Source organism: Anopheles nili, chromosome 3, assembly GCF_943737925.1.
Source record: "Anopheles nili chromosome 3, idAnoNiliSN_F5_01, whole genome shotgun sequence".
Taxonomy (NCBI): domain Eukaryota; kingdom Metazoa; phylum Arthropoda; class Insecta; order Diptera; family Culicidae; genus Anopheles; species Anopheles nili.
Window position 1 is genome coordinate 6952070 of NC_071292.1, and position 25929 is coordinate 6977998.

Genomic DNA, 25929 nt, shown 5'->3' on the forward strand with positions numbered 1-25929 from the left:
ATGAATCCCCACTACCATCCGTACTCGGATCTCTCCTCACCACACTCGCCCAGTCCGGACAATGCCGGCAGCTACCCGCAGCTGACCCCGCACCATAATGGGCACGGGGGTGGCGGCGGTGGTGGTGGTGGTGGCGGTGGCGGAGGTCCCAACTCGATGGTCAGCCAGATGGACGGCCAGCAAGGATTCCATCAGATGAACAGCGGCAATGGCGGCGGTCCCGTCAAACACTGCGCCGGTTGTGGAGGTATGTGTGAGCGTGTGTGTGTGTGTGTGTGTGTGTGTGTGTGTGTGCGTCCTTGTCAAGGAGCTGTTAAACCCGGCATGTAGTAATTCACGTTTTGCAATTTCCTTGACACAGGCAAAATCACGGAACGGTTCTTCCTGCACGCGCTGGACCGATATTGGCACAACTCCTGCCTGAAGTGTTCCTGCTGCGGCGCGATGCTGGCCGATATCGGGTCCAGTTGCTACACCCGCAGCGGCATGATTCTCTGCAAAGCCGATTACTCCAGGTTAGTAAACCACGCTGTGTCCAGGGGCGGGTCCCACGCGGGTGTCTAATCCGCCTGTTTTGGAAACAATGCACGCGTCTAGCGAAGGGAGAAAAAAATACACCCTCTTTCCGGGGGTGGTGTACCTGCGTGAGGGGTGAGTTCAGATGTCGCCCCCATTCCCCGGGGCTCGTGTAATTCGATAGCTCGTCGTTTTATGCCTTTTTTTGTGTGTACCCTCTCAGCGCGTGTGTTAAGACGCGCAACTCAAGCGATCGACGCAGGGTACACAGAACGCCTTGGAAGCGAATCGAGAAGAGGACGCCAAAGTTTATTCATTACCCGCAATCGCCATTGAACCCCTGCCGCACGGGGCTGAAGTTTTCGAGTATTTTTTGTCCCTCCTCATTTTGTGACCCACGCATGACAATCGAAGTCCGTCAGGTTCGTCGAGAAGTTGGTCGTGACCACAGCAGCCCTAGAAGTGTTCCCCCAGGCGTGCTCCAAAACGGGTCGCGTTTTGCACCACAAGCGTTTGTGGTTTTGGAGTTTTTTTGTTTACAATAGATTTTCGGAGCATGTGTGTGTTGAGTGGTTTTTTTTGCTTCTTCGCCACGATGTCGATGGAGGGAAATTGGATCCCAACACTGCCAGGCAATAGGCAATGGACGGATTTATTTAGATTCCCTTGGAGTGATTTTATGCGTCGCGCTATTTTTAATACTCACTCACGTTCGAGGTGTCTCGGTCGTGGTTTTGTTTGTTTGTTGGAACCACTCTCCGGCTCCTTCAGGCGGGAAATTATCATTTATGCTTATTTGCTGGAATTTTTACATAAATTTATTATTTATGCCACCCAGAACCATGTCGAGTGAGCAATCGCGCGTTCGTGCGAGTGCTCCGAAATGAAGTATAAAATATTTACTGCCTGCTGCCTGCTCGCACACTCGGACGAGTCGCTCCCTTTTATGTGCTTCTTTTCACGAGCGGTCCCTCGGGACGTGAGGCTGTTCCCTCGGGGAAAAGAATCGGTCTCCGTGCAATCGAGCCCAGTTTATTACTGCATCGAGCTAATTGCGGAGATGTGCTGCGAAAGCATCACGGAGAAAGAGAGAAAGAGAGAGAGAGAGGTAATCTGGAATGAGGGATTTTATTTTATTTCATTCCCATTTCCCCGGGAACGTAGCCGGGATGAGCGATAGACAATGATTTGATTATGGCAATCGGACGCGCGCGTTGCACCACTAAGTGCACCCCGACACGTGACGCTTTTAGGAATTGGTGGTCCAAATTCGCCCCAAACACGCCGCAATACAGTGGGCGCACTTACGTGAGAGAAAGAGAGAGAGAAAGAGAAAGAAAATGAAAGAGAGAAAAGGAACAGTTGTGGAAAAATAAATACCAGCTTCATCCCTGCCACGTCCTTGGCAAAAAGGGTCTAAGAAGATTGATTCTTGTCCCCACCCTTTAGCTCCTTTTTGCTCTCTTTCTCTCTCTCTCTTCACCATCGAGAACCGGTCTCCCTCTATGGCGATGCAATGCAGCAACCACCCAAGGGAGGTACGTGTTTGCGTGCCTTCGCACTAATCCCGGTCCGCTTTCGGTGCCTTTCCGTTTTCTAATTTGCTAAAGCCAAAGCTCACATCCGCCGCAAACACACACACACACGGTGTGTCTGCGTGTGCCGTGGAGGACATTCGTACCGACACACACACGCACTTTGCTCCCTTCCGTCCCCGGGTGGGTCTGAGAAACAAACCGCCGCCGGTCCGTGCCGCTGCTCCTGAGTAATTGAATCATAATACTGCTAATTTAATTAAGAAAATGTCAATTAGAAACTCACTCAGCCCGGGTATGGGTGGCGTGCTGCACGAGGGGAGCGGCGTGGGCAGGCAGGAAGTTCCTCTCACATGCTCCCCACCTTCACCGTCTCCTTTTGCCCTCCTGCTGGTTGCCTTCGAAGACACATAAAACGAGTTTTCTGGCGCTGCTGCCTGGTGACGAGTTGCCTTGAGTCGCCGGTGTTTCGTTCCTTCGGGGGTTTGGCTTAGGTGGTGGATTGAAAAGTGCAGAAGTCCATCACTGTGTTGAGTGCCCATTGGTTTCAAATACTGAAACCCTTCCATCGGAGAAGGGTGGTATCCTTTTACACCACAATGCGAAATACCATGTTTAAAAGGACACGCACGAGAGCTGACAGCAGTGCGTGTAGTCGCAGTTGGTGGATCGTTCCACGCACTTATCAACCAAACCAAACCAAACGTGTCTTTGATGCGGTCTTAGATCGTCGGTTCGAACCTCCGGCGGTGCGTGTGGTTCCGTTCCTGCCTGAAACGAGGCCACGGGAGGGACCAAAACCACCCCCAAAGGCACGTTATGGCGTGCGTGCAGGAGAACCGCCTCGTTCACCTACACACGCCTGCAGGCCACCCCCCCCTTCGCAGGGGTGAAGTGTCAATCGTCGTGTGAGGGCTCACCCGGGGGCGAACAGGGCAGTCCCCGGTACTCCGGTTTGCCATTTATGCTCCGACAGAGAGCCATCGCCAGCTCGATTAGCACCTTTCCCTTTGGTTCACTGTGATCGACCGACCGACCGACCGACTCGTCTGACTAACGAGCGCGGAGAGCTCGCTTGGGGTGATCCGTTGGGTGGAATCGACCGACGGATGGCGAAATGATTCATCGGAACGGCCCTGTGTGTGTGTGTGTGTATTGGGTACGGGGGGGGGGGTGGCATTTTTTGCCATTGTTGTTGTTGCCGTTGCTCCTTTCGATTTGGACCGCGAACAGCCGAGGCGGAATTCATCAACCGAACACTGACACACCGTTTTTCCGAGCGCCCTTTTGGGCTACGGAGATTTGTGTAACGAGTGAGGGTCGCCCATTCTTCCTAACACCATCGTAATGCCTGATCGGGGTGTGCTGATTGCAGTTCATCAAGGACACGACGGTCCTGCTCACTGTCTTCATTCTGCCACCCGTAACAAACTCGGCCGAAGCATTATTAGCGAAGGAAGGCTTAAAATTAAGGATAGCTCTCTCTCTCTGCGTGCGCATCCGCTCATTATTGGACTAAAGAAGTCCGTGCTAGAACACCGGTGTTTGGCGAAATTAAATCCCCCCCAAAAAAAAATAATTATCAAACGCACCTCAGGATACTCATTAGCCAAATGAAGCGAAACGAGCGACCGCTCGCAAAGGGACGCCTCTTCACAAAGGTTAATGGCGTTCGTCCCTGTGTGTCGCTAATGATGTCAAAAAAGGACACTCTCGCGCGTCAACCGAGTGCAATTGAGGACCCAACAAAAAAAAAGAGAGAGAAGAAAACAAGAAACACCGGGATTCGACACACGAGCGCCTAATTTGAATCCCGATTCTGAGCAAGACTCCGGGGCTCCGGTTCGACAAATCAAGATGTTTATTGTACTCTCGCCCTGGCATCTCTATTTCGCCGTGTGGCATTTTTGTCGACGTGTGTTTTCGCCCTTCAATGCAACGCCAGGCCCACCGGTTCATTAGCGCGGTTCCCCAAACCTGAGGTCTCTCGCGGAATGACGAAGCCCACAAACGCCGCTCATCAGGCGACCGAACATCGCGCAACAATGCAACCCCTAATTGCACATCGCTTTTATTGATCCGTGAATTGCCGTGCCGTGGTGCGGCGGTAAATGTGTGCATTGTGTGACACGTGGAGGTGCGTTTTTTCTTGTCGTCGTCTTCTTCTTTTGTCGGTTACCTTTTGGCGGCACTCCGGGTTTCGGATTGCATTCGCGCCCTCTAACCCGCTTTGGGTCGGGCGAACAACGCACACATCCGTGCCAATTACGCAGGCCTCCGGGTTCGAACAATGTTTCGTAATCGGTAGCGATTAGGTGTGTGAAGCACAAATTGCCCGCCACACCACCACGCTCGCTGGCCAATTCGAAATCAATATACTTGAGGTTGAAGCTGAGACGACGCGACTGCTTGCACGAAGTCCTTCGTCTGCTCATTAGCCCCAGTGCAGATGCGAGTGTTGCATCTTCCCGCGAAGGCCGAAGGGGATGATAACGAATTCATCGAAACCGCGGGCACCTTCACTAATGATGGCTTAAAGTTCGAAACCACCCTTCGTCCTGTTTGCTGTGGATCTGGCCCTCGTCTTTCCCACCATCAATCAATCCTGCTTCCTTGAGCTCGTGCAACGGCACGCACGTACCGATTGGCATCATATTTCACCCGTATGTCCCACGGCCCTTCCTGGCCCTTTTTGCGGCCCTTTCGCAATCGCGCCGATCCGATCGCGGTGAGTTCGATCCGATCGGCTCCAATCCCGATCGCTGGTGCTGCTGCATCGCCACGTTCCCTTCCGCTAATGATGCTACAATGTTGCGCGTCTCTCGTCCACTGCCTCCGAAGGAGCTCCAGCAAGCGGTCCCAAGGGTTTTTGGGAAGGCGACGAGAGACCTTTCATTTGGTTTCGTTGGCCGGTCTGTTTTTTTTCGTCATCTTCTTCTTCTTCTTGACGTTCCTTCGCTGCTATCCCTCCACCCCAACCAAGGGGCCACGCGCGCGAAGGCGTCGTTGAGCGCGAGGGAAAGAACGAAACGTTGAAGCGTATTGCGCAAATTAAAACAGCTCTAATCAGTGCGGCTTAATGAACGGGGCTGTCTCGGCTGACTCGAATCTTGACCCTTGCTGCGGTGGAACCCCTCGAAAATGCGGGGGGGGGGGGGAGAGGATGGGTGGGTAGAGGGACAGCCGGCCAGGAGGGGTTGCGAGTTGAACAAGTTGTGAAAATGCGAGACCCGGGACCGGTTTTTGTCGATGCGCGATGCAGCTGCGACTGGGGCGGCGTGAGAGATAAAACCACGCGCGAAAGGGCACCCGATAGTGGGAAAGAGATAGAACGACACTGGACCGGGACCGACAGTGGTGGGTGGGATAGGGAGCCCGATCGGCTAAAGGGCAATTTCCGTCCAAAGGGTGTGTAGTGTTATTTAACGAAAAAAAATGCCCCGAAGGTCGTTGACAATAAGGCAAACAATTGAACAAACAAATGTGTCAGGATATTTCATCAATTTTTAGGTTAAATTTCCCCAACCCAACCGAGCATCGCTGAATCCCGTTTGGGTGAGGTTTTTATCGATGGTGAAATCTTTCGAGCATTTTTGCGTGTGTGTGTTCCTTTTACATTTACTAATTACACCTCATTAAGCATGCATTCGAGCTCGCGAACCAGCTCCATGCCACGAAAAAGGGCCCGTTGTTGTTAGCGTCGATAAATCTCGCGACAGTGTCTCTCGATAAGAGATCACTCTCGAGTCGGCCTTTCCAATCGCCACGGTGATAAAGAACCGCACGCCGACCAACGCGAATCGGGCGATCGCAAATCGAAAGGACTGCACTCCTCGCCCTTTTCTCTGGCCCTTTTTTTCTGCCCAGCTGATTTGGATTCAGCATATTTTTTGCCTTCTTTCGGTCGCGCGCAGTGGGGTCGGTTTTTGTGTGTGTGTGTGTTATTCACTCGTTCGCTTTCCTTTCCGTGTGTCTTTGGGACTGAGGGCGAACGGCGCTCGTAATGAGCATCGAATTCGCTTTGCGCTGCTCATCCGTCATGTGGCCGCCCTTTCGCTAGGGCTGGTTGGCTTCCTCCGTGTTGGCACCCAAACGACCGATGTGGATGTGAATCCGAAACGTGCTCAAATTAGCAAATATACCCCCAATTTGAGCCACCGGCGGCTGCAAATTGAAACATTGTAGCCACAAATTGTGGGTTTGCGTCTCCGAAGCCCAGCGGGCCCAACTCTCGCCTGGCCTGGCCCTTTCCCTGGGTAGCGATCCACTGCTAGGTCGAAGGGCCGTGGCACGGGGCGGTGTATAATTACGGATGTTTGTGGTTACATTAATTAAATTACTTACCCCTACGGGCCACCGCGCGCATCGTGGCCCAAGCCTGTAACAAATCGTTTCTATTGGTTCACGATGATATCGGGGCCAGATCACGACGATGAGGGCAATGTGGCAGCAGCTGCTGCGGCCATGATGATGATGATGATGATGATGCCGCTGATGATGATGAGCATGATGGAGAGTGCTCACGTTCGATATGATATGCCAGAAGCGATGGGCGTCGTCGTGTTCGGTAGAGCAAATAAATCGATACGCTGCCATGGGAATGCAATCGGCATCGCACTCGCTGCCCCCGGGGGCCTTTGTGGTTGTGATCAATATAGGGCCAATAATTGGCCGGGGTGCATTTTACTGCAGCACAATCCTCTCGCAAGGCAATAAGCATGAGCAATAGATCCCCCGGAAGGTGTTTTTATTACCCAGCCTATTGTTGCACGATCGTCGAAGCTGCAGCTTTGTATGATGAATTTCCACGAATGCTTCCTCAAGAAACGGGCCACCAGTCGGGCGAATTATTGTGATTTGTTTTCTTCGAAGTCACCCAGTCCTGGTCGTGTACGGTAACGTGATTAAACGTTTCAAGAATTATCATTTCATTCGCTGCATCTCCGGCAAGATGTGCTTCTTGAGTGTGCCGAGAATTCCGAGCTAAACCACCTCCGGGCGCTCAAGGATAATGAATGTCCTTGTTGTCTGCAGTTCTGCCTCGTGGAGGAAAAAAAGCCAACGTTTAAAATGAAGTGCGGCAAGTGTGCGTAAAAAAAAAAACAAACAAGAGACCGGAAATGAGCGCATAATCATCGCCAACGAGTTGTCTTATTTATTATTATTCTTATCTATTACTTGAGGAGAGCGAATTTCTCTTGCGTTATTTATTTTTTGTTTTATTCCACGAGGCACCAGCATCTCCTGAGTGTGGTCGTATCGGTGGGTTTATAATACTCCTTCCATTAAAAGGCTTCCATCTCGCTCCCTCAGTGGTGGTGTCGACACGATCGGTGTATCCTAATGAAAGCAATCAAATGTCGCCCGCTCGCATAATGGCGCGACCGGAAGAAGGAAATCAGTCTTTTTTCTTCTTTTTTTTGCCTTCATCCTTAATCCCTCCATCGACGCACCGTGCCACGCTCACGTGATAATGATGCTGGGGGAAAAAAAGGGACGATGAAGACGAACAAACGCAACGGCGCCCTCGCAACCCCGGAAGCAAGAAGCAAGAAAATATACTTGAAATAATGAGAAGAATACACACACCCGCACACACCTTCAGTTCTTCTTTTTCAGTTCTCGCAGTGATGATGGCGCGCAGGTGCATCAACATTTCCCCTGCAGCTGTTTGTGTCCTGCCAGCGAGGGCACCGGCGTCTATTCCGATGTCACCGGCGTCTATTCGATCATTATTTGCGGAATGCATATCTAAAAATGTTCCTGATTGAATATTGCGCTTTCGTTGCCGTGGAGCCGGAAGAGAGCAAAGGAGCAAAAAAAAAAAAGGCACAACCTCCAATATGAAACGAAATTGGAATCGAAATCGGTTCCACACCCGCGAGTGGGAGTTTTGTTTTTGTAATTTGCTGCCGATTCGCGAGGAGATTAAATTCCTAAACATGAAAGCCCCACGAGCGGTGAGAAAATAAACATCGTGCAATACAAAACCAGCTCCAAAAACGAACGCTCGCGCACTACATTCGTTATCAACTAGAATATTCAATTATTCCGCCAGCGCGCCATTTCTAACAACCGCGACGGGCGTTTGGTTTTTTGTCACCCGTTCACGAAAACAAATACACACACACTGTGGCAGGACGCCACGCGGTTTTCCCGATGAAAAAGCGGCACACAAAAAGGCAGGCGGCAGGTCCGTTGCCGGCGAACAGGAACGAACCATAAGAGGCCCAATCTGTTTTACCCCAATTGTTTGCCCAGTCATAATCAATCACTGACCGGCTGGTCGCTTCTAGCCGCCGGTAGTATTGGTGTTGTGTGCGTGTCGAAGCGAGTGGCGTGTTTTCCTTTTGTTTTCCTCTATCAACCGATCCACGGGGCAGTGTTCTGGTCGGGTGGTGGTGGATTGCCTAAAATTTGTCCCAGAAATTGGCTTATGAAGCAATAACAACGAAGCGCACGTGGTCCAAGGCAAAGGACGGGTTTTGTTTCATTACGCCGCGCGACACAAATTGTTCTAGTTCGATATAGTTGTGCAGTTATCGTTGTTGCGGATTGCGCCCGTCCCGGTGTATTGCCAGTCGGCAAAAGCGTCCCTCGATTTGGGCCCGGTTTGGGTACACGGCGGACATAAGCCGTACGCCGAACGCGACACCAGCACCAGCAGCGCGAAATGAAGTCAGAGAAATTCAATCAATCTTTTGTTTTAATCCCTTCGTCCTTTGCGAGGACAATCATTCGCGGACCACTTTTTCGTTGTTGTCGGGTGCTCTGCTTTGCCGTATTTTTGCTGCAGCGGCGTGGCGTGGACTTCTAACATCAGTTCGAGAGGAGCATCCTTTGGGTTCAGAGTTTTTTTTCCACTCTCTGCCTTTCTCGCTTTCACGCTCTGTTCTTCTGTTCTACCAGTCGTGTTCGATTTGGTGCGATCATTTGTGCGGAACTACGCGGAAGCAAGCTCGCGCGCGCGCGTGTATGTGTGTTTTTCCGCGCGCACGCGGTGGCTATTCCAATTAGTGTGCATCGACAAAAGGACCTCTAAACATTCGTCGAGCGAAGGCGCGCGTGGCAGGACACGTTGGAGGGCAATGGCGGTTGTTATGCAGTGCGCCATTGTCGTGCGCTTCTCGTGGCACTTTACCCAAGCCGCGGCTGAATGACTGACTGCCTGCGCGCGGCTACCCCACAACGCCCGAGTGCGACGTGGTTAAGGACACTTCAGTGTCTCGCTATCGTTCTGCGTTTTTTTTAAAATTTTTTTTGTTTCCTTCTCCCGGTGAGGGGTCCACAATCCGGGCGAGGCGTCGAGATAACGGATGGAAACAAGGGGCTTTTCCGCGCTAACACGCACACACTCGACGCAATTTGATGACGCTGCCGGAGTTGTTTTTAACGAACGGGTTAGAGGGTTTTCTTTCCACCGCTCGCCCAGCCATGCCCACTCGCCCGGATGCCAAGCGAATGCAATTTATGAATTTTTTAATTTGATTTCACTCCACAACGAACTACTCGCTGGCCCACCGCCGGTGGTGTCCTTGCTGACGATCCACTAGCCGCGATCGGGGTGTGTTGATATGGAATTAGTTTGAAGAATTTGCCACGCTTCATCGGTGGTGGGTTGCCAGCCAGGAGGCCATTCAGCGCCGCTGATGATTAAAACAATCTGTTGAATTTCTTTTTAATGAAATCCATCCGTTCGTCGTCCGAGCGGGAAGCGAAGCTTTCCCACGTTTTTGAGGACTGTGGCCCGTGTGCGGGCTGGATTCAAATTAGTCAAAATTAATTTTGGCCTCGTGGAAAAACGAAGCAAATCGGGAGCACAAAACCAGGCCTAGCGTAGGGCTTGGTATGGCTCTGCATTCGACATTGCAGATGCACCATTCATCAAAACATAAATCCCGTTCACTCGCAGACCGCCGGAGTAGGTGATTGCATTTTTCATCGGCAGACCAACGGACGAACGGTTGTTTGGTGGCATTTTGTTTTGTTTCTCTTCCCTCTCTAATTGAAACACCGATCGGCCAGCTAGAAGGCGTGAAAGGTATGTGCACCATCGGATTGGAAGGTTTTGGAACGTTAGTTTTCGCAACTCTCACCGAAACTCGCTACTCTCTTTCACCGGCGCCGTTGCTGCAAACACTTAAAAATGATTATCTTTTCCACCCTCTTATAAATTCGCATCGGACTCGTGTAACTGCGGCTTCGGTTGGGTACATTTTCCATTATTTTCCCCCATCTCGAAAGGATGATCAATCAATCGATGAATGGCAAACGTCCCGCTTCGGACTTCGCGCTTCCACCACACTCGTGCACAGTTAATTGACATGCTCGGGCATTGCATTTCAATTAGCTTCAGCTTCAGCCATCCGACCACGTCCGAACGGCAAAATCCACGGAACACGTCCTTGACAGGGATCACCCCCTGGGCTCACACACAAACACACATACGTCTAATCAGTTCTCAGGCACCCGGGATCGAACAAATTTAATTATTCACTCCCGAGGGAGCAGCAGGCGAACAACGCTCGAAGTGTCCCCCTGGGAGTGGAGCGTTAAAAAAGCATAAAAGGTGGTTAAAATTTAATTCCCGGCAACGATCCCGGGGAGGGCGAGTTTGGATTCGATTTCCGTTTTCGTCGCACATTCCGGTCCGGTGTGCGGTTTTTTTCTTCTTCTGCTGCTCTCTCTTTCTTCTCGCTCGATCCTTGCTTCTGTTCGCCCATCGGTATGTGATGTTGTTACTTCGACTGCGGCCAAAACGGTGAAACTGGCTGGGGGTCGCCAGTGCACACGTCATCTTGCCTGGCGTACGAAACACCCCTTGTGGGTTGGTAGACGGGTAGGCGGGAAAATTTCGATGGCGTGGTGAATTTTGACGTCTCTCCGGTTCGGGCCCTAATTGACGAGGGTTGACGGAGGGTTACTATCGGTAGCTGTCACTTACGAATCGGTTTCTCGCTCTCGCGGCTCTCGCTTTCTCGGCCAGTTCCCATTCCAGCGGACCGCTTTTCTAGGCATGAAGGGATAATTCCTTAATTTCGCCTCCATCCGTCCTTCCACGTTCTCGCCGTGTGTTTGGTACAGCATCGGAAATGGTTGGCGGGACGGACGGGGCCGAATGTGGTGGATAAAATGTAATTGGTTTTCTCTCATCCTTTCCCACACGGCGTTGGCCACCCCTCGAGGTGGTGTAATCGGAGCCCTTTTTGCCTCGCGCTGGTGTGGTCCTCCTCGTCGGAGTGGCGATCCCACGGGGAACTCTAATTTTGATATTTCGTTTTTTTTTTTAACTTCGTGTGTGTGTGTGTGTGTGTGTGCCCTTATCCCTTTCCAGCTGGTGCCTCGTGGTGGGGTGACTTTTACCACCAGCAGCACCCGGAAAGGAGGCACGTCACAGAGAAGAAGGTCTCGCGACAGCGAGGAGGTCGAGCGTTTGAAGAGGAATTAAAAACTTGTTCTTGAAGGTTTTTAATTTTGTTTGCCTCCGCTTCGGTCCAGCCAGCAAGCCAGCCAGCTGAGTCGTGGAACGAATTCGAACTCTTTCCCGGTCGCATATGTCGTCCGCCTGGGAGGCCGTCGGGTGTGACCACGGGGCCAGAGAGGTTAAAAACGGTCGGTTTAAACGCGCTTTCGAAATGCGAGAAATGGGAAATGTAGCAACGGAATGGGAAAACAAAGCAGTCGTGTGTGTTTGTGGGTATGCGAGGGTGTCGGATTTGAGAGTGTGTGTCCTCAGCATAAATCAAACGGGGGATGGGTTTTTTTTTATGTTGCTGCCTCCGATCGGGTTCCGACACTTTCGTCCAGGCACTTTTCCGCTCCATTGCCGCTTGGAAGGAGGTTGTGTACGTGTTCGAGTTCGACTTCATTTCATGCTTCAATATTGACGCTACGAGGAAAGTAACCAGCTCTCTACTCTCGCCTTGAGCTCCCTATTTTGGATGATCGTTTTCACTTCCATTTGTGATGGGAAATTGATCCGGAGCTTCCGGAAATGTCGCATAATTCAGCTCATTCGAGTGGCTTTAAATCGCGATTGTTTAGAAGTGTTGAAGCAATCACACAAACGATCCAAATGATTTCAATAAATGCTCGACATTGTGAACCCTTTCGTTAAGCTACACAAAAATAAGGCTTCTCGCACGGACCGACCGTTGATCTTGCGACCCAATTAAATGCTACAAGACCCCTGCTCTGACACACGTCCGCAGACTCGCTCGCTCGCTCAGCTACAGCGAAAGGTGCTGCGAAAGAAAATAGGCGGAAAATTAAGCAACAATTCATTTCCCGCACGATTCCGGGCACCCATCGCCCAATCGCTCGGTCGAAACGTGGCCACGTACAGAATGATCCGCTCTAATTGCACACTGCACTGCAGATTTGCGAACGACTCGCGCGCTCGCGAAGGCAATCCCGAAGGAGCGTGTTCTGGATACGGTTCCGTTCCGTTCGCGGTTTTGCTTTTCCTCGTCCGATCGAGCACCAAGTCCTTCTCGCATTCGCTTTGCTGGTTCGTTCTCGTTCGCCAAAAGAGAGGCCAGATCCCATTCGCCAGCTGACCAGAGGTGCTGCTTGTTAGTGAAGAGACCTCTCGATGGCTGAATGAACGGCGAAAGCGAGAGACAGTCCACCGAAATACCATTGCGCCCAATAAAGAGCCCTCATTATTGACAGCTAATCATTGCTTTCCCGTTTGCCGATCATCACCGCCGCCATCACCGTTTCCTTACGGCGGCTTCAATCGCAAATGTAAAACGAATTGCTGACGAATTAAAAAAAAAACAGCGGCCCATCAAGCGGAGGCACACGAATCGAACGAATGCACACCCGTGAACACCGTTATTACACCGACAGCTTCTCGCTTTTCATGGGCGCCTGCCGGAGGGTAGGGCAGCGAATCATAAACAGCGAGGACGAGCGGTTCGGGTACATTGTTGCACAATGTGTTACCGGGGCCATTGCGTGCCCATTTGCCAAGGCCTAAGTATAGGCTTATCCCTGACCGCGGTTTGCAATGCGCTGCTCCTGCTGCTGCACCGTCTTATTAGGGATGGTGAATTTTGGGACTGTTGGTTTGTCCATTTTTCTTTGTCGAACCATCAACACGGTCATTATTCGCCGGCAGCCAAGACGGTGGCCACATTTTGATTTGTTTTAATTCGTGCCTCTCGACACATTTCGCTGCGTTTTGCCTACCAAGCGTGTGGAGTGCGTAACGGTGAGAGTGAAAGCGAACGAGCCGACGAAAGAGAGCGTACGAGCGAATGGAAAACGAAACCCGGGAGAAACGCAGAGGATCCCCGTGTACGGTTCCTCGGAAGCACCCAAGTACCCCACTAATGGCGCGTTGGTGTAGGGATTCGTTTGCTTTTTCTTTTTCTTTGCCTGCATCGCTCCACGACGAACTCGCACGAGAAGGACGATTCCTGCTTCCGGCACGCAAATTGTACGCTGAATGATTGGTTCGTTAGCGACTAATGAGGAAAGCAGGAAGGATTTGCCATACGCTTTCCCAGCGGCTTCCCACTTTCGAGCGGGGGTGAAACCTCTTCTGACGCGGGGAGATGATTGTGGTGTGTGTGTGTTTTTTTATTTATTTCATTTTATTATGCTTACCATTTGACGCAGCTTTGATCGGAATACAAAGTTGTGCTGGAGCTGGGTGTAGTTCGTTTATTTTTAAGATTTTTTTCTTCTTCATCCCTCATCCCCACCACAAATAGTTGCAAAAACGGAAACTCACGCTGTAAGCGGCCATATTGTTGCACGGAAAATTGTCTTATTCCATGGCGTTTCCTGCACACAGCAACAGAACCACTGCCGCCGAGTATCCCGTTTGATGTTAATGTCCTTAAACAGAGCCCATTCAGCGTGAAACGAGCGCAACCGAGCCACAAAAAAGGCCTCTTCTTCGGGTGTAATCTAGCGGAAAATGTGCTTTCTATCGCTCCGTTCCTGCCATCGTCGGATCCGGTCCGTTGTGGTGTCAAATTAATTTAACTCTGTTTACCATCTCACCCTCTGCATCCTTTCGGTTCGAGAAATCACGAGGCAGCATCACCCTTCTCCGGTAGCTGCCTGCGGAGGGTGTGTATGTGGGTGTTAGTGTGGGAGATCGATGGCTGGTTTTCTCGGTTTTAAAACTGCAACACCACCCACCACCGCAACCGAAGAAGAAGGTTCTCCGCGCCTCATCGCAATCCAATCAGCCAACAGCAGGAGCACCAACAGGTGAATCTTGCTCCTTGCTGCTCATTCACACTGTCTATCTTTCTCTCTCTCTCTCTCTCTCTCTCTCTCTCTCTCTCTCCCTGTCGTTCTTCGGCGCTGCTCAGCCCATTCTCGGGCGATAATTCGATCAAAGGCGAAGCAAACGGTACAACATCAGGAGCAGCAGCACCACCATCAATTCAATCCCGCAAAATCCCTTCAGCAAATGAACCTAAATTCAATCAGCAAAATTAGCTCAACATGGAATCATCATCACAATCATGAACCGGCAGCAGCCCCGGCGTGATCATCATTACAGTTAGTCATCGCCGCATCCCGAGTTTTGTTCGCCCACTTCCCGGGTGCCCATTTTCCTCCCCGGTTGAAGGGAAAACCACCACCACCAAGGCACGGAAGAAGCCGAGCGCTCGATAGCGCGCCTTGGTCGTGAAAACAATGGCCAGAGGTTGGGCTGGGTTTGGGTGGGCCAGGACACCGTTACCATGCTGCCAATCTCGCTTCGCTTTTGAGTGCCTCGCACCAGACTCGGGCCAGGGACTGTTGCTTGCACCTTCCCGACCGCTGCAATCATTTTCCATTTCTATAATCTCTAATGAATTTTCACCGACATCCCAGCGGCCACGTTTCCCTCGCCGGATGCATGCACGTGTGTGAAGCTCCTTCGTCGCCCGGTCGCTTTCTCGCTTTTCCAACCGAATCGAGGATGGCACACGAGGAACAGACACAAAGTAGCGCAACCAGTCGCCAGGGCAACCGTTAGCGCCATTTCAATTCTCTTCGATCATTCCAATTTATATTGTCCGTACCGTTCGGGGTTCGAGCTCCGGCGAAGGATAACTTATGTAAAGCTGGCTGGTGTGCTGGCGGGTCCGTATTGCCTCTCTCTTTTTCTCTCTCTCTCTTTCTTTCTCTCACGCACGGACTCCAATCGTGTCTATTTGAGTGAATCTGCCAACTGCCTACGGAGCAGGGGACAGAGCGGTCCTTTTGCAAGCTCCTAGTTACAGTTCCCGGGGTGCACCGGGCGCTTCAGCTCAACTCGTGTGCACTGCTGCTAGCTCGTGGTAATCGAGTCTGTCATACTCGACGGTGGTGGTGGCCAAGCAGGGAACCATCCCTTCCGACGTCAGCGCTAACTGGCAGCGGTACCGAAACAACCGATAAAATTAATTTAAGTGATGATAAATGGGTGTAGGGATAAGGTTGGGTTGAAAAATATCATTTCCAGTGATTGTACGCAATTTCGATTGGTGGGCGGTTGTGCCTGCTCTGTATGTATGTGTGCCTCTGGTGTATGTATGTGTGATCGTACGTTCCCTCCAACGGGCTAGCTGGGACGGGTGATAAGTAACAGGAACGATGAAGCGAACGCCACCGCTTCATCTCATCGACGGTTGGTTTGATTTGTAAAGCACCGTGCGCCTCCATTACGCGTGATGAATCCGGTGCGCTCGCCCATTTCTCTTGGTCTATTAGTGTGCTGGCGAGTGGCATCGGTCCTTCCATTGGATTGGCGAGAGATACTGCCTGGGTATTCGCTCAACCATTTATTCGCTCCTAATGATCGCAGTGAAAATCGTTCTCAACTAACTACCGAAATCCCCTCGGCTCAACAGCGTCATCGGCCATCAGGCACACAGGCGAGCCGGCTTGTTTTGGTGGATTTTTTTTTCATCCCTCTAATAGGCCCGCTGGAAACCTACCGATAGAACAAACTCGGTAGCAATCGCGTGCATATCGATTCGTCAAGGATGGTTTGCGTGCGTGAAGCAACGAACCATCGAAATGGACGAATCGAACGATCGCAATTGCCTCCGTTCCCATGGCTGTTCCTTGAGGGCGGTTGTTTGCTCAGGACGAATGTGGGTGTCCCTCGGTCTCTCCGGTGTGCCCATGGCTTCGCGGTCCCAGTTGCCACTCGGCAGGCAGTAATTAATGCGATAAATTCGATATTCACTCGTGTGCGAATTATTCGGAACGGTTTCTCGGTTCTAATTAATTTAGATCCATTCGTCCAATCGGATCGATTACCGAGCGCGATGGTAAATGGTTGCGGTTCTTTTCGGGCGTGTCCCCTCTTGAGTGGAATGTAGCCCGACGAGTGAGGCTTAGAAAGGCTCGTGAGGTGTGGCGTGATTGATTGAATTGAAGTTTACCTTCTTAAAGCTGCGTGCGTGGTGCTGCCGGCAACTTTGAGCACTTTCATTAGTCCCTATTAGGATTAATCATTCGACATTTGAATGGTTGGAATATGCGCATATCGATTGGAACACATATTTGATAGCACGTCCTAAAGTAGTATACAGTCATTTGTGTCATATAAAGTGTAGAATAGATAAATAGGAGTAAGTGTCATTTTCAAGAAGTATTTACTAGATTGATATCAAAATTCTATTTCAATAGCAGACGGTAGACTGTTGCCTTATAATCAACTTTCGCTTGGATCGTTGCAAATCGACACGAGCTGATGCACGCAACTTCACCATAATTATTGTCAGCAGCATGATGATACTTGCGCATTCAGAGGTCCTTGCATACGGTACACTGAACTGAACTCGAGAATTGCACACGTGTTGATGGTTCGGTCCCACGAATCGTTTCTGTCGATGCGGAAATGATAGATTTGCTTGATTGTCCTTTACACTGTGATTTCGTTTCCTATAGTTTATCCGAAGATTTAGGAGGACTATTTCGAAGGAACAAATACACTTTTTGTGCTATTAATGTCTTACGAAAAGTACATAAATTTCGCTTTCCAAATAATGCAAATGATCACATTTGATCCTCAGTTTAGATTTTAAAACGTCATCAAATTTTGACGCACCGCCCAACTCGATTTTCCCGCATTCCAGCAGGGACGAAGAAGCGGCAAACCCATTCCACCATCCAAATGCCGCCGGGGCCACTTTGCCCTGACCGTACCCCAAGCGACTTGGTGTCTGCACGTCGTCTGTTTCATGATGCCGTTTCTTCCAGCCAAGAGCTCGGGGTTCGGTTCCTTCTCTCTAGTCTCTAGTCTCCAGTCTCCCGGCTCCGGCACCCGGGGAAGCTCGGACTCCAATTCGTCCTGATTGGTACGTCCTTGTTTCCCTTCCGTCCGGTGTTCCGTCTCACCCCAGTCGGCTGTTTCCGTAGTGGCGTCGAAAATTTCGCCCTATTCATGGCCATGCGTCCTCACCGTGCGTGTATGTGTGAGTGAGTGTCATGATTTTCAATCACAATTGTATTTGATTTTCTATTCCTTCAACTTTTCTATGGCACATTAATTTGTGTGACGACTCGGAGGAATCGGAGCAGCCGCCCGATTGCTTGGGCGTTGGGCTTTTCGTGTGTGAGGAGTTCTTCTTTTCGTCCTCCGGTGGAGTGGTTGGAGGCCCCGGTGGTTACAGCGTGCGGGGACAGGCGCGTGCATGTGTTCTACGAGCTCGAGACCACCGACGGTGCCGTCGTCGTCTGGTCGCATTTTTGGCATTTCTTTTAAGCGATCAAGCTGAAGAGCAACCGTAACAACCTTGACGGGGAATGGAAAGAAGCTTCGGGAGGAGGTCTGGTAGTGGGAGGATCGGTGGGATGCTTGTTTGATTCATTGGTTCCGAGACAACCCAGCGCCGGTTTTCCGCCAACCGTCTTATCGTACGACGAAAAACGTCATTCAGTGGGAGTGAACGAGCGAAACGAAGCGAATGGAATGAGTGAGCATTTTTTTTCCTTCCTTCTCTCTCTCGATTTCATTCATGCGCCCTTTAGCCACCCAGTGGGTGGTGGACGTATTCGCATTTGTCGCCGAGCGTGTTTGTATGTGTGCGGCTCGACTTCCGTTGTGCCGTTGTGGCTCGAAATTGGGTTCAAACACTGGTTCTGGTCTTGTGCGACGGTTTTTCTCCCGTGACATATACCCGCGTGCCTCCCGGAACCGGAGCTGATGAAGCTGGTACACAATTAAGCCGTGATTGTACACATTTACGCTCGGATTTACCATTCGGTGCATAACGAACTACACTTGCCCGTATCGGAAACCGCCCGGGTTGGGTGCCGCTTCCGGAAGTGTTTTCATTAAAATGCGATTCACTCGGCGAGCTTTGCTGTAAATTGGGCTAAGCGTGCTTCCCGTGTTTTGGAGAGCAGCTAACTCTGCATTTCCTACAATCGATGCTGGGCTGGATGGTGGGAAAAATCCGAAAAATGTCCCTTCGAAGCGGGAATAAGCAAGGAAAAAAAAAAGGTATGCAAAGAAAACCCCCAAAGCGCTCGTCAACTCGCGCAACCGCAACGATGATGGCCATCCAGCCGCCAGAGATAATGACGACGATGATGACGGTGTTGACGATGATGGTGATAATGAAAATAATAATGATAATAATCGGCATCGTTAGCCGTTGCCGTGGGTATCGTCGTCGTCGTCGTCGTCGTCGTCGTCGTCGTCGTCACTGTCACCAAAGATTTGACGACGGGACAACAAGGACGACGAGGGCCGCTTTCCTGGTTGGGGTAGGAAAGATCAAGGTTTAAAGCGACCCACCCCGACGGCTCAGATTGGAGGTCTCCTGCGCGGGTTTTCGCGCGATTGCGAAGGAAACTGCTCGGCTTCGTTACGGGCATTATTGTTATTATTATTGTGCGCTCTCACTTTCCAATCCTGCGGATGATTATTGCTAACGATCGCGAACGCGCGCGGGGATGCTTTGTGATTGCTGGATTGCTGTTCTCTGTTTCCTTCGCTTTGCCGATCGGCCTTTTGTAGGCCGCCATCGTAACCGTATGGAAGAGGGTGGTTTTACATCCACACAGGAGCGCAAACCCTGCAAATTGGTCAAATTTTCCGTTGGCTCCCCTTTCATTTGCGGTTCTTTTTCCGCTCGCTGAGGGGATTCGGCGTTTGGTGGTGGTGTTTTTAACGGGTGCATTGTGTTTTTAGCGAGCCCACGTAAATCGTCATCGTACACGCAAAAGGAAGAGACCGTAGAATTCATTCAGACCAGTTCTTGTGCTTCAGCTACACCTTTTAGAGTTGGGGCAGAGAGTGAAAAAAATCATTAAATTAAAGGGTTCTTCGATCCCAACATCAAAGCACATCTGCGGAGAAAAGCTACGAATATCGCGAACACACTCGTACATCATCCTTGCGCTCGCTGCTGTGATTTCACGGAGAAAATCGTCCCCAAATCATGTTCCCAAACGTTCATGCCGATGCTCGTCTATCAGCACGCTGTCATCGTTCACATTTTCGACCGTGGCTCTTCCTTCGATTCGCTTCCAATCGCTGGTACGGTGGGACGATTTGTTTTCCCCACAGGTGCATCCCAGCGACGTGGTTTGCATCTACCGGGCCTTCCACACCGACGTGCCGTCTGCGACGCTGAGTCTTGATGCGAACATCGTTAGCGTCCTTTGGTGAATCGCGTGCGTCCCACATCGGCACTAAGACATTGTCATGGTTTCGGTCGTGTCGCGTCGCGAGTTTTCCACGACCGTTCGCATCTATTCGTTCCTCGTTTTGGACTTGTTTTTGGAGGGCTGATTCTCCTTCATGTCCTGCCGAAAAACCCGTTTCATCATCAACGGGACGAGAGAGTGAGAGAACGAGAGCGAGTGAAAAAAAAAACATGTCAAAAGGTAAACAGCATTGAACATAAATCAGCAAAACGCCACCTTTTTGATTTATGCTGGTAAATAAAAGCAGAAACACTTTCCTTCCGCCCGGTGCGTTCACCGAGTCCGTGGCGTTGAGGTTTTTCGCGTGTCGGCGGCACGTCCTTGCTGGTTCGCGCACGTTTGTACTGCTGCCCGCGGGTTTTGCAAAACCTCCAGCACCACGAGACGATGGAAAACGAAGCGCCCGGCACTGCGCTTCGCTTCTTCTGATGGTGGTTTTGTTTACACGAATTTGCGCGTCCAAATAAAAACGCGCTTAACTTCGCCCGTTTGCCCTCGCGGCTGCTCTGGTTGGGTTTGGTTGGGTGAGCTCCGCGAATGTTAACGAGATTATTTTAAACGGCACCCTGGGTGGAGCTAGGAAGCAGGCTACCACCGAGGAGCCCCGGTTAGTAGTGTGTGGCGTAATGAGTGTGTACTTGCAGGTAAACGGTTCCGTTTTATTTTTCCATCAACAGAATGGCCAGTAGGGCGCACGTGTGAAGGGGTTCGAATGATGCAAAGAGGCGTCGGGAAAAAAAAAACCGTCACCACTTGTAAAGTGACATTCATGGTCGGATGGCCTTGGTAGGTGTTTCTTTTCATCACAGTGTGCTATCTATTTGACGGCATTTAAAAAGCACGCAAAACGGTCTGTACGTTCCCGTGTGCTACATGAGGCTGCAGTGGTTTTCGCGTGATTATAATTCTGCACTGTTGCTGACTACGAATGTATCTGTTTTTTTTGTGAAGAGTGTTCCTTTTTTCAATGCCTAAACTCCTAGCACTTTCTGTTCATTCGTATTCATCCGTATCCACTGTGTCCACAGAAATCATCGTTAGTCCGTTAGCCAAGCGAGCATTCTTTAATGCTCCGATGGAGGCGCCTGGTACCGCGTAGAAAAAAGTACACCTTGTCGATGCTGAGCGTGCTCACGTGCTAGACGAATCGCCACGGTAACAGCAAACACGAAACGCGCTAGTAACCGATGTCCTGCTGTCTAGCACGCCGCCCATACCATCAAGGCGCGAGCACACTAATTAAGGTGGAAAGATAAAACACGAACAGACAACAGCGCACACGGAAATCTTTAATTTCTCAACCGTCCCGCATGGCTCCGGTGTGGGTGAAGTAGCGCTGAAGCCTCCTCGTTGAGGACAGGCCGTTCTCTTTAACGTGCTCCATTATACAGCCATTGTGCTGCCGATGGTTTCGGTGGGGGCCATCTTCGGCGAACGATGAGCGAACGCTCTCGAAGCAGGCGCTCGTGTCCCGAGGACTATCATGTTCTTTAATTAACTTATCTTATTAATTAATTAATTAACAAATTAATTACCCGCCAAGCCAGCCAGCAGCATCAACAGCAACCGGTGTGCGCCCGGGGGGTAACACGAAGCCTCACTGCAGCCTCAGCGCGACGCTACCTTCCGGTGCCTCCGCAAACCCAGGTGGGCCCAGTTCCCGCCTGTGGCTGTGTCTGTTCATCAAACTGAACGTTCGACAGCTTCACCCAGCGTCTCCGCATCCGGGAGCAACGGGAGACCATTCAGATATGGACACTTTTGCCCCGAGGACTGATATTTGATAGTAGTGCAGTCGACGAAGCGCGAGTCGAGAGCCGGTACTGGCACCCGGGAATCACTTTCTCCTTTGCTCCTGCGGCCACGCGACCTGGTGGGAAATCACGAGCTTTCTCGTGCACATACACACACACACACACACACACCGATAACGACCACCGGCGTGGGGTGCTCCATTCATTTCGCCGCTGGAAAACACGCTACCACCCGCAAGCCGCCCTCTCGGAGTGTCAGGGGTTTTCCGCGCTTCCCAGCTGGTTTCACGTTGATCCGCACGATGACGTGAAATTATCCTGCCTCTCATGCTTCGCGCCTGTCCTTCAGCGCGAGGTCGGGCGAGGTTGGTTTCGGTCGGTTAGTTTGCTGGCCGCGCAATCGAGGCTGACGACGAGCGTTGTGTATAATAATAGGGGTGACTTCTTGCGTATCCTGCTTGTGGGACACATTTATTTCTCGTTAGGTGATTGTGAACGCGAGGGAGCATATCTTTTTTTAAACACAAATAAGCGGTTAATATTCACTTTTGAGTCGTTTAACACACAATGAGCGGGGTGGAATATATGTGATTTTTTAACATATTCGAAGATTCAGATAATAGAGAATATGCCTTGTTGATTAAATACCTTTAAAGCGAAATCTCGACCAATTCTTCAAAGCGTTTACATTGTCCTTACATCCCCGACGCGATGTCTCAATAGTCGATAGACGCAAGGAGCAAATTTGCTACCCCACTCACATGCGTGTAAACGCCTGAAGCTATACTATCCGCACGTCAAACGCTTCCTCCCGGCTCATGCGTCACAGGCGTAATTAATATTAACAGCCGCGCGTGCACATCACTCCCATAGGGTGTGAGAGGGTGTGCACCGGCCGTAAGGGGCATTATACTAAAACTTACACTAATTGGCAGCACCCTCCATCCTCCGTAGCCCCCCCCGAGACAGTTAGGTTTTCCACCGTTGCGCCGTTGCGAGGAGGAACACCCTCTCGATCGTCATTATCCCGGCATAGCGGCACAGACCGCCCTGACAGAAGGGTAAGCATCGAGCCCGGATAGTGGTAAGGTGTCTGAGAGGATTAAAAGATTTGACGTGACCCAAGCCGGACCGCGGACCCCTCCGGGTGTTCCGGATGTGGTGCCGTCGCCACACGGCGAGAAACGACTCCAGGCGCTGCTCGACCGCTTTTCCCGTGTGCGATAAGCGAGAGAAAGAGCGAGCGAATGAGGATGCATTTGCGTTGTTACGTGCCTGGAACTCGATTTCGTGCACCGCCATCGTGGCTTAAGGACATCTCCGCCCGGTCATACGCCCTCGCACCGACAATGCCGGCGACTTCTCCGATGACCTGAAATGAAGCGTTGGTTGTTGTTAATTTAAACTCGAAACTACCGAACGGAATATTGCTAATGAGGGCTTAGAACGTGCCCTTGCCGCTGTCGGCGAGCCTTAGTGTGTGTATATGTGTGTGGAGAGCGTGGGGGAGGAGAGGGTGAGTGCTTCCACCACGATCGCTTCCTACCGAGCGACCCCCCCGAGGCATCGTGTATCCTCTTTTGTCTTTCTCAGGCGGTCTCGGTCGACGACGGTTTTGTTGACGGTGGCTAGGGTGGAATTAAATTTAACTTTCGCACCTTTACTGCCGAGTGCGGTCGTGGTGATGGAGACGCCTGGTGGCGGTCGTCGTGATGATGGAGGCGCCTGGTGGTAGGGTAAAGTTTAGCCTAATGAAAAGGAGCGGCGAATAGGATGTTTGCATAGGGCCATGCATAATTAGAGACCAAACAATGACTCAATTATGCTGCCTTCTTGGAAGCGAGAGCGCGAGGACAAGGCGAGCGGACGGAATAATGCTTCTAATTGCGATAGATTATTCGTCCTTAGAAATTATTAACGACCCGGTTCGGTCGCTCGGGTGGTCGGTCAGCTTCTCGGGCGCGCGCTTCGATAATATCCTTTTTGCTTCGTCTGCGTTGCTTAATTAACGACAGCGAGTGGACCTTCGTTTGTCGGTGCTTCCCATTCGAGAAGGCATACGATGTTTCTTTTCACCCCGTGATCATTAAACAAGCTCCTCCGAAGGGGTATTTCATAGGGGTATTTTAACGATAAACGATTTCAAAGCGCTGCTTCACGACGTATCGAGAGTCTTTTTGTGCGCTTCGGTGCAAGTGCACTTCGGGTTAAAGCACGCCCCCTACGTGAGCCCTTCATAAGCTTGCGAGCACGAAGTGGCCACCTCGGAGTACATCCCTCGGTGCGGTGTGGTGGAAACTGTTTGTCGAAGTAATTTTCACTCGAGTTGAACCGGAACCGTGGTAGGTGGGGAACATTTTGTTGCTCACTCGCTCCCATTGCGTGCCTTTTCATCGTTCCTTCAACGAGACGAATGCTTCCTTGCTCTGTTGGAGGTTTCTTTTGCTGCTCTTTTCGCCCGCGCCTCCGGAATGCAGCGAATGTTGTGTTGTGTTTGGTTTGCTTGTTGACAGGGTTGATCAAACACATTTCCCGTAATTTCCCGTCAGCTCCTGGATGGGTGCCGCCTCTTCGTCCTTTGCCCGTCGTCTTGGCGGTGAGGAGTGTTTGCCGAAGAGCAGCGAAGATGGGGGCGCGCGAGTCGATTTACATAAGTGATTTTCTGTCCCGTCCTTCGAACCGCCCTTCTGGTAACCTCACTGGCCCAGGGAAGATGCCACCTTTCGTCTCCCGACGGCTGTAATGCGAGAAAAAAGACCATCAATTCATGAAGAAGCCACTCGGTTTCTTTTCACTCGAATGCACTCTGTCGGCTGCTCGATCGAGAGTGTAACCCGCTAAGCGGACACGACACGTTCGGCTTCCAAATAAAAAGCGCCCTAAATTCAACTCATTTCAGTTGAAGATCCCCTTTTGCAGTAGACGGGAGGCGAAGAAGAAGAGCAGCAAAAAAACCGTCGCCTCTCACGTCTCACTGTACATTGGAAAGAAAGCGAATCCGTCGAAGAAACCGATGTCAAGCAGCACAGATTACATGAATCGTTTGCTCAAGCACCTTGCTCGGGTACAGGTCCTGCGATGAGAGGGAAAGAAAAATGGAAGCGAGAAAAAGAAAAAAAAAAGGACACAACCAGCGCCTGCTGCCTGCCGTTGTGTCACCGGAAGTGGAGGGAAAAACCATAAGGACGGCCACTGTGGCGGCGGCCTTTCGTGTCTACTCACTTGTAAAAAAGGGAAAAACGCGATTAAAAGGAGACGCTAAAAGGGAGGCCCACGGTGACGCGAAGGGTGGGAAAACAACAAACACCATCGAGGGCTGGCTGGCGGGCTGCCTAGCCATGCTTTTCCATCACCATAGCAGGCGTGGCAGTAGTAGTAGTAGTAACAGAGAGCAAACCCCACAGCACCGGCACGATGCAAACTTCCCAAGCCCCAAGATCATGGCTTACTTCGGGCTGCGGGAGGTTCATTTTTCTCCCTTCTTTTTTTTTTCTTTTTTATTTGCGCACTTGAAATGCCGGTGGTTGTTCGCGCGCTCCCTGCTGCGTGTCGCCTGCGCCATCATCGCCTGAGGACGTGATTTTCTGTTTTGGTGCCATTTTTTTTTCTTCCCTTGCTCCTTCCTACTAACCACCCTCTCGCGGAAACGCGCGAATGTTTGCTACTTGTGTTCGGTTTTTTTTCCCTGCTCACTGTGTCCTTGCTTTCTGCTTCGTCCTTGTCTCTTATCGCGGCTTCCGGTGTTTACAGCTCGACGCGCCAAAGGTGTTGGAGAGTGTCGGGTTCTGTTCGAGCCGGTTCGCTTTCTCTCTCTCTCTCTCCCTCTGTTACATTCTCTCGCTCCACGTGCGACCTTAGCATCTCAATTGTCGGAGTAATTTTCTTTCTATTTTGGGGCTCATGATTCTGCCAACCGAATCATGATGGCTTAAGTGGATTTTATCGCCATTTTTATCGTCCACGGACACGGACCTTCGAGTCCTTGCGCTGTGGGGGGGGAGGGCTTCAATGTAAACAAACGCATTATTCTCGATCGCTTTACTAATCGTAGGATGTTTCGCTCTCTCTCCTCATTCAGGTTATTCGGAACCGGTGCTTGCTCCGCCTGCCATCAAACGATACCCGCCAACGAGTTCGTGATGCGAACGACGTCCCACACGACGATAAACAACAACCTGAACGCCGCCGCCAACAACAACAATCAAAACGGCACCGCCAACAACAACAATAACAACAACAACAACGGCCAGTCGGTTCCGCAGCACCACGTGTTCCATCTGAAGTGCTTCCAGTGCTCGAAATGTGGCAGTCACCTGGTGCAAGGCGATCGATACTACATGCTAGGAGGTAGCCTGGTGTGTGAACCAGACTGGCATAAGCTGGTGAAGACGACCAACAACCAAACGAACCCGCCACTGCGCAAGGGCAAGGTGGGAAGGCCCCGGCGCTCCCGGGACTGA

The 25929-nt window shown here is 51.1% G+C and overlaps 1 protein-coding gene across 1 annotated transcript; it reads left to right on the forward strand.

Annotated features, from left to right (window-relative positions):
• Window positions 1-25929, forward strand: LOC128725382 (LIM domain transcription factor LMO4.1). The gene is made up of 3 exons (XM_053819122.1): window positions 1-247; window positions 362-515; window positions 25548-25929. The coding sequence occupies exons 1-3, from the start codon at window positions 1-3 to the stop codon at window positions 25927-25929; spliced, it is 783 nt and encodes a 260-aa protein (XP_053675097.1).

Bases quoted from the DNA above. Each gene is read 5' to 3' on its own strand.
- LOC128725382 (XM_053819122.1), top strand. From the start codon at position 1: ATGAATCCCCACTACCATCCGTACTCGGATCTCTCCTCACCACACTCG. The intron at 248-361 runs GTATGTGTGAGC...TCCTTGACACAG, and splicing joins ACACTGCGCCGGTTGTGGAG to GCAAAATCACGGAACGGTTC. The intron at 516-25,547 runs GTTAGTAAACCA...CTCCTCATTCAG, and splicing joins TGCAAAGCCGATTACTCCAG to GTTATTCGGAACCGGTGCTT.